The sequence below is a fragment of the Mirounga leonina genome, unplaced genomic scaffold (genome assembly GCF_011800145.1).
Source record: "Mirounga leonina isolate KUSES-001 unplaced genomic scaffold, KU_Mleo_1.0 Mir_53, whole genome shotgun sequence".
Classification (NCBI taxonomy): domain Eukaryota; kingdom Metazoa; phylum Chordata; class Mammalia; order Carnivora; family Phocidae; genus Mirounga; species Mirounga leonina.
Window position 1 is genome coordinate 1,076,318 of NW_023270807.1, and position 14,155 is coordinate 1,090,472.

Below are 14,155 nucleotides of genomic sequence, written 5' to 3' on the forward strand. Positions count from 1 at the left end.
GTCCTATAGTAGCTGGAACATCTTTGCCGTAGACCCCTGAGTGCTAGAGCTCATTCAGGGTACCCCCTCCCCTCTCCTGGGGCACGACTGGCCTTCCGACCTCAGCCCAGTCCTCACCCCATCCCTCCCCGCTTCACCAGTTCATCCTCAACGTCCGCCTGGACTACCGCATCTCCTACCTGCTGTCCGTCTTCAAGAAGGAGTTTGTGGAAGTGTTTCCCATGCAAGACAGCGGGGCTGACGGCACCGCCCCGGCCTTCGACTCCACCAGTGAGCCCCCACCCCCACCTTCCCCTGCCTTCAGGCTGAGGCTGTGTGACTTGCCCAGGGGTACACATTAGTGGGGCGGAGGCTGGGGGACGCCCCGGGGCCAGCTCTGTTTCCCAGCCCATTTAATTGCCATGGTGAGAGGCGATCATTCTCTCCAACTCCTAAATGGAGAAACTGAGGCCCAGAGAGGGGCGGGGACTTGCCCGAGGTCACAGCCAATGAGAGGCTGAACCAGACCGGGACCCAGGTGCCCTGGTGCCCAGGTCAGAATTCTGCTCACCCCCGCAGGGCAGTGGAGCTGCTCTGGTCCCTGCCCTGGCTGGCTCCACCCCCACCCTGGGAAGGAGCATGCAAGAGGGGCTGCCACCCAACCAGTGCTCCCTCACCCCTGTGCTCCTCATCTTTCCTGGGCACGGACCTGCCACCTGCCCCCATCCACCCACTCTTGCTCCCCATAGCTGCCAACATGAACCTGGACCGCATCGGGGAGCAGGCGGAGGCCATGTTCGGAGTGGGGTGAGGCCAGGGGTGAGGTGGGGGGTGGTGTGTGGGGTTCGTGGGCAATGCTGACGCAGGTGTGAGAACCCCCCCTCCTTGGGGTCTCCAAGGCTGGGCTGGGGCTGGTCCCTCCTCCTGGGTCTGCAGGACCCTTACCAGGCTCTGGGGTGGGGCTCTCCTTGGCTCTGTGCTTTTGCCCTCTCATGCCCTGGTGATACAGGGGCCACTTGGGCCCTTGTGTCATCTTGGTTATTCCCCTGCCCTCACCCAGGGCAAGTGTGACTCTATTTGTGCATCTGGACTTGGGCTGGAGGGGAGCAGGGGGAGGTGTGGGGGAGAGCCCGCTGTACACAGGGCTAGGGTGGGGAGGGGTCGCCCTGGGAACTGGGGGCTCTTCACCATTTCTGTGCCGCGCCCCTGGCATCTAGTGAAGCCCTGGGACCTGGGCTCAGAAGGGCATTTTTAAATTCATAAAATAAGGCACGTAAATTACAAAGGAAACCAAGAGCTTTGAGATGCAGTTATCAAAATATTGAAGAAAACAAATTTGAAGTGACAGTTAGCTATGTGGCTCTTTATTAACACATTAAGTAACAAGCTGGGCCGGGGGTGTAATTAGTACCGCGATTTCGAAGGCGCGATGCATGTGAACGGGATTCACAATTTCTGTAACAACGGTAAGGTGATGGGAGAACATCTGTGATTGGTATTGGCGTCAAAATCACAGGTACCGCTAATTTCTCCCCACTGAAGGAAATGCTGCATTCTAGTTAGAGGATGGTACAGCCGAAGATGGGGATTTCCCCCACCCCTGTTCCTGGCCCCAGCCAATCTCCACGAATCTCTACGATCTCTTGGGGTGGTGGTGGGGGGTGGGGGCCTGTGGGGGCCCTGTGAAGAGTCCCCGCTTCAGCTGCATCAGCAAGGGGAGTCCTGCGGGATCTCAGGGAACGCGGGGATCCCTCGGGGAGCTCAGGGCAGTGGTTGGTGACACCCTGGGGAGAAGTCCTCACTATTTGGAGCAAGTCTGACACCGGGCGCGGCATCCGCTAGTGGGTGGCCAGGCACGCGCCGTTCCCTTCGGGCAGCGGGGAGCTTGGTGCCCAGCGTGCCCTCCCCTGGCGCCACAGGAAGACCAGCAGCATGCTGGAGGTGGACGACGAGGGCGGCCGCATGTTCCTGCGCGTGCTCATCCACCTCACCATGCACGACTACGCGCCGCTCGTCTCCGGGGCCCTGCAGTTGCTCTTCAAGCACTTCAGCCAGCGCCAGGAGGCCGTGCACACCTTCAAGCAGGTGCTGCTCCTGTCTGAGCCCCCGGCCGGCCCCTGGGGAGCGGGAGGGAGGCCCCAGGGGGCTTCCCTGGGCGGAGGGACCCTGAGGACCCGCCTGGCCCGGACACCGGGGGGTTAACCATGAGCGGGGAGCTCGCAGCTTAGGGGAGCTCAGGATACTTCTTTGGGGGTTCTCGGCCTTGCTGAACTCCTGAAAGATGAAGGCCAAGTGTTGGCCACCTTTATGACCTCTCAGCCTGACTCAAGGCTTGTCGCTTTTTTTTTTTTTTTTTAAGATTTTTTATTTATTGGGCGCCTGGGTGGCTCAGTTGGTTGAGCGATTGCCTTCGGCTCAGGTCATGATCCTGGAGTCCCGGGATCGAGTCCCACGTCGGGCTTCCTGATCAGCAGGGAGTCTGCTTCTCTCTCTGACCCTCCCCCCCCTCATGCTCTCTATCTCATTCTCTCTCTCAAATAAATAAATAAAATCTTTAAAAAAAAAAATTAAAAAAAAAAGATTTTTTATTTATTTACTTGAGGGGGGCAGAGAGCTCAGGCAGGGGGAGCAGCAGAGGGAGAGGGAGAAGCAGGCTCCCCGTGGAGCAGGGAGCCCCATGCGGGGCTCGATCCCGGGGACCCTGGGATCCTGACCTGAGCTGAAGGCAGCCGCTTAACCGGCTGAGCCACCCAGGCGCCCCGGCTTGTCGCTTTTTATGAGGCAGATGGCACTTGAGAGTTTACAAATGATACCGTGTGCTAAGTGCTTCAGATCACTGCTGGCATGCAGTCAGCCCTCACTAAGGTGACTGGTTCTGTGACGGTGCTGTCGTGTGATCTTGACAGCTCCCTGTGAAAGGCGCTGCCATTTTTTGAGCATGTGCCAGGCACTGAGCCTTGGCCTCGCATTAGTGCACTTCTCGCAGCGGCCCCTGGCAACATGGTTACTCCTCTCATTCCCGTTTTATGGAGGGGGGCATTGAGGCCCGGGGAGCTTTCCTCCCTTACCCTGACCAGGGCGAGTGAAGTGGGAGCCAAGGGACCCGGCTGTCCTGCAGCAGGCGCTCAGTGCTGCCAGTATTCTTTGCCCTGCCCTGTTTGGGGTCGCAGTGGCCAAGTGATAGACCTTAGCGGCACCAGTCAGTGAGCAACTGAAGCCAGCCGATGGGGCAGCTCATGACAAGCAGTGTGGGGAGGCCTTCGGCCATCCGGGCAGGCTTCCTGGAGGTGGTGGACCGTGGCCGGGCATCAGCATTGAGGAGGAGCAGAGGCCTGGAAGAGGGCAGGCACCGGGGTCTCTATGAGGCAGTGGACTCGGGGTGCCCATCTCACCAGGCATGCCCATGGTCAACCTTCAGGTGCAGCTGCTGATCTCCGCTCAGGATGTGGAGAACTATAAGGTGATCAAGTCAGAGCTGGACCGGCTGCGGACCATGGTGGAGAAGTCGGAGCTTTGGGTGGATAAGAAGGGCAGCAGCAAGGGCGAGGAGGTGGACACAGGTGCTGCCAAAGACAAGAAGGAGGTGAGCGGGGTGGTGGGGAGCTGGGAGGCCAGAGTTCTCAGCGAGGGCTGGGCCCAGCTGACCCCTGTGCGGTTCCCTGTGTTCCCAGCGGCCCACAGACGAGGAGGGCTTTCTGCACCCACCTGGGGAGAAGAGCAGTGAGAACTACCAGATTGTCAAAGGCGTGAGTGGCCTGGGGCCCTGAGGCGCCCCCCTGGAGGCTCCGGGGCCTGGCCTCTCCTGCCTCCCCACTGCCAGTCACTGGCCCTCAAAATACACATCTTCTGCTTTGCCTACACATTAAAGACAACCCTGCCCAGGTCCAGATGGAATTATTTTAAAGCTGAAGGAATTTAATGAAATTCCATTTCACAGCCATATTCTATTTACTTTTATGGGTGGACTTAGGTTTTTAAAAAGTGCTTCCCTGCCTTGTTGCGGTGATCCGACTCAGTGAACGTGGTCTCCTTCCCCCTTCCTGTCCCCGATGTGAGCTGGGGCTTGGCTGGACTTGGCTGGGGACTCCGACCAGCCTGAGTGGGGGGGCGGGGGGAGCCGGATGGCGGGGGAGCTGGAGGAGGAGGGCAGGGGCTCTGGGCTCACCCCCCACCCTCCCCAGATCCTGGAACGGCTGAATAAGATGTGCGGCGTGGGGGAGCAGATGAGGAAGAAGCAGCAGAGGCTGCTCAAGAACATGGATGCCCACAAGGTCATGCTGGACCTGCTGCAGATCCCCTATGACAAGGTGGCCTCTGACTTCTGACCTCTGACTCCCTGGGGCAGCTTCCCCCTGAACCCTGACCTAACCCAAACCACGCACTAATCCTGAATGCTGACCTAACCCTGCCTCACCCCTGATTCTTGACCCTGACCCTAGCTTCTATTTCCCTCTCTGGCTTCTTCCTGATCATCTCAGCTTCATTGTAACCTTTGACTGTCACCTCCTTATTTTTTTTTTTTAAAGATTTTATTTATTTATTTGAGAGAGAGAGGAAGAGCTTGAGAGAGAGAGAGAGATCACGAGCAGGGGGGAAGGGGTAGAGGGAGAAGCAGGCTCCCTGCTGAGCAGGGAGCCCCATGTGGGGCTTGATCCCGGGGCCTGGGATCAAGACCTGCCCCGAAGGTGATGCTTAATTGACTGGGCCACCCAGGCACCCCATCGCCTCCTTATCTTGATCCATGTTGACCCTTATCTGACCCCAGCCTCTCTTTGACTCATGATGTCAACTCAGACCTCATACTGACCCCTGACTTTGATTCCATACCCTAGCCTCACTCTGACCTCTTATCCTGACCTAACCCCAGGCACACCCTGGTCCTGGACTCCAAATTTAGCATCATTTCAACCTTTGACCCTCCACACCTCCCCTTGACTGACCCTGATCTTGATATGTCCCAAGCCTCACACTGGCTCTTGAGCCTGACACCCAGCATTCACCTGACCCCGATCCCTCAATCTTGCTCCCCAACGCTGGCCTCACTTCAGCCTCTGCTCCTCAGCCCTTCACACATTTCCTTTTTTTTTGAGAGAGAGCACAGCAGGGGGAGGGGGAGAGGGAGAAGCAGGCTCCCCGCTGAGCAGGGAGCCCGATGCGGGGCTTGATCTCAGGACCCTGGGATCATGACCTGAGCCGAAGGCAGATGCTTAACCGACTGAGCCACCCCGGCGCCCAACACACATTTCCTTCTTCTGACCTGGAGGCCCAGCTTTCACCTTGAACCTGGCCTCCTTGTGGTCCCAGTCCCAAGCCCAGACCCCCGGCCACAGCTGCTGGAGCTCAGGCGCAAGGCCCGGCCTCACCTTCCTCCTCCTGTCCTGGTGCCCAGGGTGATGCCAAGATGATGGAGATCCTGCGCTACACGCACCAGTTCCTGCAGAAGTTCTGCGCGGGGAACCCGGGCAACCAGGCCCTGCTGCATAAGCACCTGCACCTCTTCCTCACGCCGGGGGTAAGGGCGCAAGGTGGGAGGTGGCAGCGGCGGTGGGGAGCAGGCCCCAGATCCCCCTTGGTGACAGCCGCCCGCCCGCCCCCAGCTCCTGGAGGCAGAGACCATGCAGCACATCTTCCTAAACAACTACCAGCTGTGCTCGGAAATCAGCGAGCCCGTGCTGCAGCACTTCGTGCACCTGCTGGCCACCCACGGGCGGCACGTGCAGTACCTGGACTTCCTGCACACTGTCATCAAGGCCGAGGGCAAGTACGTCAAGAAGTGCCAGGACATGATCATGACCGAGGTGAGGACGGGGCCGGGGGGCGCGTGGGGGCTCAGGCGGCGGGAGCAGAGTTAAGTCAGACGGGGGGTCACGAGAGGGACCTGGCCGGTGGAGGGAGGACTAAGGCCACAGAGGCGGGTCTAGGAGAACTCCGGTAACAGGCCTGAAAGAACCCACACGCTCATTCCACTATTTATCCTTGTATTTTCACGGATTTAAAAATCATGAGGCACCTGCTGTGGGCCGAGGAGCACGTGTACCAGGGGACATCAGTGGGGTGTAAACTCGGGGCGGGGGACCACATCCTGTGTGCTTCTGTGCGGGCCCCGGCGTCTGGCACCCTGCAGGTGCCTGGTAGACCTGTTGGCCGAAGGCATGAAGGAGGAAGGGCCGAGTCTAACTCTGGAACAGACGTGGTCTCTGCCCAGAAGCATCTTACAGCGCGGTATGGGGGTGGAGGGGCGGGGGGAGCACAGTAAAGGGAGATGAGGGACCTGATGAATGAGGCGCCCTGCCCCGGAAGTGCTGTACAGCGCGGATTATTGATTGCTGTTATTATTATTACTGTGAATAACATAATCACTGACATGAGAGGATGCAGCGTGTGCTCTGGGAGCTTTAAATTCCACACTGGGAGCCCAGGGGAGGGAGCGGGCGAGGGATTAGAAAGGGCTTCCTAAAGGAGGCACCTCTGAAACAAGCCTGAGTGGGATTTCTTTCCTTAGGGGAGAATGGGGCACTTTTTCTGGGTCCAGGGTTCAGCCCTGATGGCAGGTGGCCCGAGACATCAGCCTACGGCCCCAAAGGCCAGGCAGGGTAGGGTTTTCCTGAGTGTCTCATGAGGGCTGGGGTCAGAGTCCTAATCTCTCCCTGGTACACCCGGGGCCTGCTGGACTGGGGCGTCTGATCGGGCACCCCTCCTGTCCGCAGTTGACCAACGCGGGTGACGACGTGGTCGTGTTCTACAATGACAAGGCCTCGCTGGCCCACCTGCTAGACATGATGAAGGCTGCTCGGGATGGCGTGGAGGACCACAGCCCCCTCATGTACCACATCTCCCTGGTGGACTTGCTGGCCGCCTGCGCCGAGGGCAAGAACGTCTACACGGAGATCAAGTGCACCTCCCTGCTGCCCCTGGAGGACGTGGTGTCTGTGGTGACACATGAGGACTGCATCACCGAGGTCTGGGGCCTGGGACTGCTGGCGGGGGAGAAGGGGTGGTGGAGCCAGGCCCGGGCAGCCGTCAGTCTTGCATGGCGGGCAGGAAGGGGGAGGTAAGGCAAGTGGGGATGGGTAGGAGGGACGTGGGCTGAGGAACAAGGGGGAGGTTAGGGGAGAATCAGTGGAGTGCAGAGGAGGAGAGCCTGGGCCAGTGGCCCTGCTCGCGCCCCTGACCTTGCTTCCGCCTGCGCAGGTGAAAATGGCTTATGTGAACTTCGTGAATCACTGCTATGTGGACACGGAGGTGGAGATGAAAGAGATCTACACGAGCAACCACATCTGGACACTCTTTGAGAACTTCACCCTGGACATGGCTCGGGTCTGTCCCCTGGGGGGTGCGGCATGGGCTTGTGGGCGCACCGTGCTGGGCAGGGGTGTGGTTGGGAGCCTGGGCAGCCTTCCAGGGGCTGGGCGTGGAGGGGCCCCCAGGGCATCTCTCTCTCCTGCCCCAGGTGTGCAGTAAGCGGGAGAAGCGCCTGGCTGACCCCACGCTGGAGAAGTACGTGCTGACCGTCGTGCTGGACACCATCGGCGCGTTCTTCAGCTCTCCGTTCTCCGAGAACAGCACCTCCCTGCAGGTGAGCCTCTGCTGCGCGCACCGCTCTCGTGCTGGGAAGGGGAAGGAGAACATATATTCGCGTCTGCTTGTGGCACATAAAGACGTAGCAGAAGGACATAGACAAGTGTGTTAGTTACGTATGCTGTATAACAAATTACCCCCAAAGTTAGTGGTTTAAAACAACAAACGTTTAATCTCCTATAACTTCTGCGGCTCCGGGATTACCGTGGGGACAGTACCCTAGAACAGGAATTCCTAAATTGACTTGGTGTGACGGGTCCCAGGGTGGCAGGGGACAGCTGGCAGCACGTACTCCCCGAAGACAAGACGGTCATGCCTGCCACAGTGGATAGCAGAGCCCGAGCGGTAATCCAGAGGGCCCGATGCCCAGAGATCTTTGCTGTCGGCTTAGTCGATCTGGTGCCCCTAGGACTGAAGTCTTACCTGCATCAGCAGAAAAGCTCTAGGCTAGGGAACAGAAGTTTGCCTTAAATCGCTGGAAGAGGCATGGCCCCTCAGTCGATTCCCAGATTCCCAGACTTCCTAGCCTAGAGCCCCTTGAAGGCAAGAGAGGCAGGTTCTCTGGAGGGGGGAGCCTGCGACAATACCTAAGTCATAATACCATAAATCACTGGATGGACACAAGAACCCAACAAAGGGGTTACTTATAGGTAGAGGGACTGAGGGTGGAGTGAGTCCTGGTCGCTCAGCAAGGGTGGGTTCATTTTGACACACATGTGTTTGGGCCCTGGGATCTCTTTGGGACTGTGAGTAATTTGTATCAGCTTTTTCCACCTCTCATCAGTCCCAGGGCAGAGGTGGGAAAATGGGCTGATGGGATCAAGCTTGGGGTGAGACTTCTCAAAGTAAGCCTTTTTGTAGCATACTTTGGGTTTTGAACCATGGAAATATATCACCTTTTCACAATATTATTTTATTAAAAAAATTGTTTTTAAAGGAAGGAAGGGGTCCGCAATAGGACTATAAGCCCCAGATCTGGACCTTGGGGAGTTCTCATAGGGCTGCCACGTACAGTTGGGCAGGTTGTGCACTGCTGAGAGGAAAGGGGGTGCCTTTTTCCATTGGCACAAAGACACGTGGTAACTACTGGAAGCCTTGTTCCTCCATCATGCCCATTCTCAGTGGGCCCTGGTCCCTGGACCCGGGGCTGCCCAGGGTGGAGAGTGCGCCAGGCTGTAGCAGTAGGTGTGTTGCCTCTTGCAGACACACCAGACCATTGTGGTGCAGCTGCTGCAGTCCAGCACACGGCTGCTCGAGTGTCCGTGGCTGCAGCAGCAGCACAAGGGCTCCGTGGAGGCCTGCATCCGGACCCTCGCCATGGTGGGTGAGTGTGCCAGGGGCACTGGCTAGCTCCAACCACCCCTCCCCTCCCTTCACCGCAGGGACGCCTGCCCTCAAAATAAATACGTTATTCCTAAGATCGCCCATCATCTCCCAGGTAGTTCTCAGCAAGTCCTTCTCGGTGTCTAACTGGCATCTTAGCAATCGAGAAAAGCTGTTTTCTCCTTTGAGCTTTGAGTCATTTCCCCAGAGGAGAATGCTGGCTGACGTCCCCCAACCAAAGGTTCTTTTGCTTGCAGATGGTTTCAGGCACAAGGGAGGCCTGTAGGTGGTTAGGGAGCACTGGGGAAGGGGAGAGAAAAGGTGGGAGAGAGGAGGGGAGGGCTCAGGGTGGAGCCAAGGTAGAATCAGAGAGGCAGAAACTCTCTCTTTTTACCCCAAAAGGGGAAGAGCGCACCCCAGTCCAAGTGGGGGCCAGCGCGTACCCCAGAATCTCGGTGAGTTCACCCTGTCCCCCAGTACGGCAGCCCAGAGCCTGGCCGCTCTGGCTGGCCGGATCCCCCCACCCCCCACCTGCCCTCCAGCACCCCCTTGTCTCTCCCCACCAGCCAAAGGCCGGGCCATCTCGCTGCCCATGGACCTGGACGCGCACATTAGCTCGCTGCTCAGCAGTGGCGCCACGTGTATGGCTGCCGCCCAGCGCAGCGCTTCTAACTACAAGGCCACCGCACGGGCCTTCCCGCGCGTCCCACCCGCCGCCAACCAGTGGGACTACAAGAACATCATCGAGAAGCTGCAGGTGGGTGCGGGGCTGCCCGGCATCTGCCACGGAAGCTGCTTCGGAAGGGTGGTTCTGGGGAAGCGTCCCTTCCTGCGCTGCCCGCGCTCCCCAGGAAAGAGGCCCCTGCTAAGGGCAGGCCCTGGGCAGGGGACCGAGGGGCATCGTTCCAGGGGAATCCAGGAGAACCCAGGCCTCCGCTAGTAGGGTTGGTGCTCATGAAACAGGGAGGGACACCTCTCAGTCCTGACAGCACCTTCTTGTTTGTGCGACACGCTCCTGGCCACTGTCTACACAGTTCTGAGGGGCTGTGGTGGCTCACTGTCCCCACATGGCAGGAGGCCGAGGCCCAGAGAGGGGAAGCGGTTTGCCCCAGGTCACACAGCTGGAGGAGGGGCTGGGAGAAAAGCTAGGGCTTGTGGCTCCCAGCCAGGGGCTCTGAGCGGACAGATGACCTGCACTGTTCAGGTTGGTTCTGTGGGCGCAGGGCCCCTCCGGCAGGCTCGGAGAAATCCGCGGGGCCATTCGGTGTTGGGGTGGGCGGAATGGCAGTCCAGCCCCACTCATCTCTTGGGCCCGGGCGACCTGCACCTGGCCTGGTACTGACTGTGCCGTGCCCACCCCAGGACATCATCACGGCCCTGGAGGAGCGGCTGAGGCCCCTGGTACAGGCCGAGCTGTCGGTGCTGGTGGACGTCCTGCACTGGCCCGAGCTGCTCTTCCTGGAGGGCAGTGAGGCCTACCAGCGCTGCGAGAGTGGAGGCTTCCTGTCCAAGTGAGCCAGACGCCGGGCCGGGCAGGGGGGTGGCTGGGGCGAGGCTGCCAGGGACAGGGCAGGACCGGACAGCCCACAGGGCGAAGGGCCGGGGCAGGGGAAGTGGCTGGAGGGAGGCAGCCGAGGCCGCCCCCAGCATGCCCTCCTTCCTCATGGGCCAGGCTGATCCAGCACACCAAGGACCTCATGGAGTCGGAGGAGAAGCTGTGTGTCAAGGTGCTGCGGACCCTGCAGCAGATGCTGCTCAAGAAGACCAAGTACGGGGACCGGGTGAGTGCCTGGGGGAGCTGGATGCCCTGGGAGCCCAGCCGGCAGGGCCCAGGGCTTGGGGCCAGCGTGGGCGGGCCAGTGGTCTAGGGGTGAAATGTGCCACTGTGGGGCCTCGCTCCTCCCCCTCCAGGGCAATCAGCTGCGCAAGATGCTGCTACAAAACTACCTCCAGAACCGGAAGTCCAGCTCAAGGGGGGACCTTCCAGACCCCATGGGCACTGGTCAGTACTGCCTCCCCGCCACAGTGCCTCTGCGTGGCCCACGTGCCCAGACCCTGGGCCCTCCCTTCTGTTTCCCTGCCCCCCCCCAGCTCCCCTCACGTGGGTTCCCCAACTCTAGGCCTGGACCAAGACTGGTCAGCAATTGCGGCCACCCAGTGCCGGCTGGACAAGGAGGGGGCCACCAAGCTGGTATGCGACCTGATCACCAGCACCAAGAACGAGAAGATCTTCCAGGAGAGCATTGGCCTGGCCATCCGCCTGCTGGATGGTGGCAACACTGAGATCCAGGTGTGGAGCGGCAGGGGGTGCTAAGCACCTGCTCAGCACAGTGCGCCACGTTGCTGAGGCTGCAGGGCTTGGCTGCAGGGCTTGGCTGCAGGGCTTGGCTGCAGGGCTAGGTGCTGGTGGCCTGCACAAGTCTGGCTACGCGGGGGCGGCTCCGCCTCCCATAACTGCCCCCGCGTCCCCTGGCCTCTTCCTACCCACGCAGACCGTCCCGCTCAAGCCAGGCCTGCGCCTGACTCCCCACCACGCTGCTCACGTCACATCCATCGTTCCTGCCTCTTGGTCTCTGCTCAGGCTTTCTTCCCTCCTCTTCCACATTCTCCTCGGCCTCTGGTGCCCAACCGAAGGACTGCCTCCTCTGAAAAGTCCCCTATGATTGCCTTATCCCCATTCATTCATTCATGACTCTTTTTTTTTTAAGATTTTTTTGAGGGTGGGGGGAAAGGGCAGAGGGAGAAAGAGAGAATCTTAAGCAGGCTCCATGGTGGGTGCAGAGCTTGATGCGAGGCTCGATCTCATAACCCTGAGATTATGACCTGAGCTGGAACCAAGAGTCAGACGCTTCACCGACTGAGCCCCCCCAGGCGCCCCTCATGCACTGTTTTAAGTCTGCACTTAGTGCCTCCCGTATGCTTAGGCACTAAGGATTCAGCCATGAACAGAAAAGACAAAATCCATGTATCCTATGAATTGGTCCTATATCCTAGTGGGGACAACAGCCAATGACTCTAATCACTCTGTGGCCCGGAAAGCGTGTTGGACAGTGCTAATGGAGGCGAGGGTCATGGGGGTGCCGGGGCAGGGCTGGAGGTAGGCCCCTGAAGAGGGCCCGTGCAGCGAGGGCCCAGAGGTAAGCATGTGCACAAGAGGGGGGCACTGCACGGGTACGGCCAAAAGAGGTGGCAGGCCATCAGGTGGCCTCATGGGCGCTGGGAGGTGGGGCCGCTGCAGGGTGTCAGGCAGAGGAGGGACAAGGCTTAGACTTCCAAGGGGCAGCTCTGCTGTTGTGTGGGCAGATGCAGATGGTGTGAGGAGGCTTGTGCAGGACCCCAGCATCGCAGCGACGGCAGCTACCGAGCCTTCCCCGCCGCCTCTGACAGCCCTGAGCGCTCCTGCCTCAGCTGCAGTCCCAGGGCACGTCTAGGGACCCGTCTGTGGCCAGTCCCAGGGCACGTCTAGGGACCCGTCTGTGGCCTAGCCTTGTCCCGGCAGCACGGGAGAGAGCGCTCCAGGGACTCACCAAGGGCTGCTTAGCACCAGGCCCAGGGCTGAGGCTGTCCCCTATGTCACCGTACCCCCAGAAATCCTTCTACAACCTGATGACAAGTGACAAGAAGTCAGAGCGCTTCTTCAAAGTGTTGCATGACCGCATGAAGCGGGCCCAGCAGGAGACCAAGTCCACAGTGGCCGTCAACATGAACGACCTGGGCAGCCAGCCGCGCGAGGACCGGGAGCCTGCAGACCCCACCACCAAAGGTCAGAGGTCACAGCAGTACAGGATGAGGGTGCCGGGCCCGGGTCAGAGGGTGCAGGGTGAGGGTCTGGTCTCTTCCAACAGCCCCAGCCTCACCAGGCCTCCCCCCTGCAGGCCGCGTAGCTTCCTTCTCGATGCCAGGCTCCCCATCCCGCTATTCACTGGGCCCCGGTCTGCGCCGGGGCCACGAGGTGGGCGAGCGCGTGCAGAGCAACGAGATGGGCACGTCCGTGCTCATCATGCAGCCCATCCTGCGCTTTCTGCAGCTGCTGTGTGAGAATCACAACCGGGATCTGCAGGTGAGTGCCTGCCCCTGCCCTGCCATCCGGCCAGCACGTGCACCCCCTGCCCTCTGCCCATGGGCCACTGCTCTGCAGCTGGTGGCACAGGGCGGGGTCCCCCAGGGCCGGCCTCTCCTCCCCTGCGAGAGCTGTGCCATGCCCACCCTCCCGTGCCCTGCAGAACTTCCTGCGCTCTCAGAACAACAAGACCAACTATAACCTGGTGTGCGAGACGCTTCAGTTTCTGGACATCATGTGCGGCAGCACCACCGGCGGCCTGGGGCTGCTGGGCCTTTACATCAATGAGGACAACGTGGGCCTGGTCATCCAGACGCTGGAGACCCTCACCGAGTACTGCCAGGGCCCCTGCCACGAGAACCAGGTGAGCTGTCACGGCGGCGCCAGCAGCCGACAGGGCGTGTGGCCGTGCCGGTGCAGGGCGCAGGCTGGGCAGGGGAGAGACGGAGGCCTCTGGAGCCGCGAGAGTGCTGAGGGGCCCCGGGGCCCGTGTCCCCCCACTGCCTCCTGCCAGACCTGCATCGTGACGCACGAGTCCAATGGCATAGACATCATCACGGCGCTGATTCTCAATGACATCAGTCCCCTGTGCAAGTACCGTATGGATCTGGTGCTGCAGCTCAAGGTGGGGCCCGTGGCAGCCCACGTGAGTGTGCATGCGATGGGTGTGCACATACCCACGCGACAGGAGTGTTGAGTGTGCATACTGGGGTGTGGTGATGGGTTTAATACACACACACAGATGAGTGTGTGAGCAAACGGACTGCATGTACACTCCGGGAGCAAGCGAGTTCTGGGTTTACCTGAGGGCCTCCTGTGTGTGTGTCTGCTCTCTGGGGGATTGTGTGCACCTGCCGCGGGGTGGGGGTGAAGGCAGCGGGGGTGGGGGGGTGGCTGTATTTGCAGGACGCTTCTCAGCAAGTCCTGGGGGACAGCGGGGAATGGGAAGGCCGTGGCGCATCGTCCGGGCTGAGAGAGGCTGTTGCGGAGTAGACAGAGGGAGTCGCCCTCTCCCCACCTCTCCGCAGGACAATGCCTCCAAGCTGCTCTTGGCTCTGATGGAGAGCCGGCACGACAGTGAAAACGCGGAGCGAATCCTCATCAGCCTGCGGCCCCAGGAGCTGGTGAGGCTGGGCCAGGGGTCAGGTGGGAAGGCGTGAGTCGGTGGGGTGCGGGGGGCGGGGATTCCCTACGCCCCAGGAGGACGGCGTTCAG

At 60.2% G+C, this 14,155-nt stretch overlaps 1 protein-coding gene across 5 annotated transcripts in view; it reads left to right on the forward strand.

Moving 5' to 3' along the window:
• Positions 1–14,155, forward strand: part of ITPR3 (inositol 1,4,5-trisphosphate receptor type 3) — a 66,221-nt gene that overhangs the window by 42,548 nt on the left and 9,518 nt on the right. For all 5 annotated transcript variants that reach the window (XR_004676669.1, XM_034991423.1, XM_034991424.1 and 2 more), the window contains exons 23-44: positions 141–270; positions 729–786; positions 1,899–2,064; positions 3,398–3,562; positions 3,651–3,725; positions 4,161–4,286; positions 5,369–5,491; positions 5,577–5,777; positions 6,687–6,938; positions 7,171–7,296; positions 7,430–7,555; positions 8,761–8,881; positions 9,447–9,637; positions 10,243–10,391; positions 10,553–10,661; positions 10,792–10,882; positions 11,001–11,170; positions 12,469–12,643; positions 12,756–12,940; positions 13,104–13,304; positions 13,455–13,565; positions 13,969–14,064. Coding sequence is in view for 4 of the 5 variants with exons in the window: in XM_034991423.1 (XP_034847314.1) it covers positions 141–270; positions 729–786; positions 1,899–2,064; positions 3,398–3,562; positions 3,651–3,725; positions 4,161–4,286; positions 5,369–5,491; positions 5,577–5,777; positions 6,687–6,938; positions 7,171–7,296; positions 7,430–7,555; positions 8,761–8,881; positions 9,447–9,637; positions 10,243–10,391; positions 10,553–10,661; positions 10,792–10,882; positions 11,001–11,170; positions 12,469–12,643; positions 12,756–12,940; positions 13,104–13,304; positions 13,455–13,565; positions 13,969–14,064 (3,147 nt within the window). In the remaining variant the exon portion in view is untranslated. The remainder of the gene's footprint in view (positions 1–140; positions 271–728; positions 787–1,898; positions 2,065–3,397; positions 3,563–3,650; positions 3,726–4,160; positions 4,287–5,368; positions 5,492–5,576; positions 5,778–6,686; positions 6,939–7,170; positions 7,297–7,429; positions 7,556–8,760; positions 8,882–9,446; positions 9,638–10,242; positions 10,392–10,552; positions 10,662–10,791; positions 10,883–11,000; positions 11,171–12,468; positions 12,644–12,755; positions 12,941–13,103; positions 13,305–13,454; positions 13,566–13,968; positions 14,065–14,155) is intronic.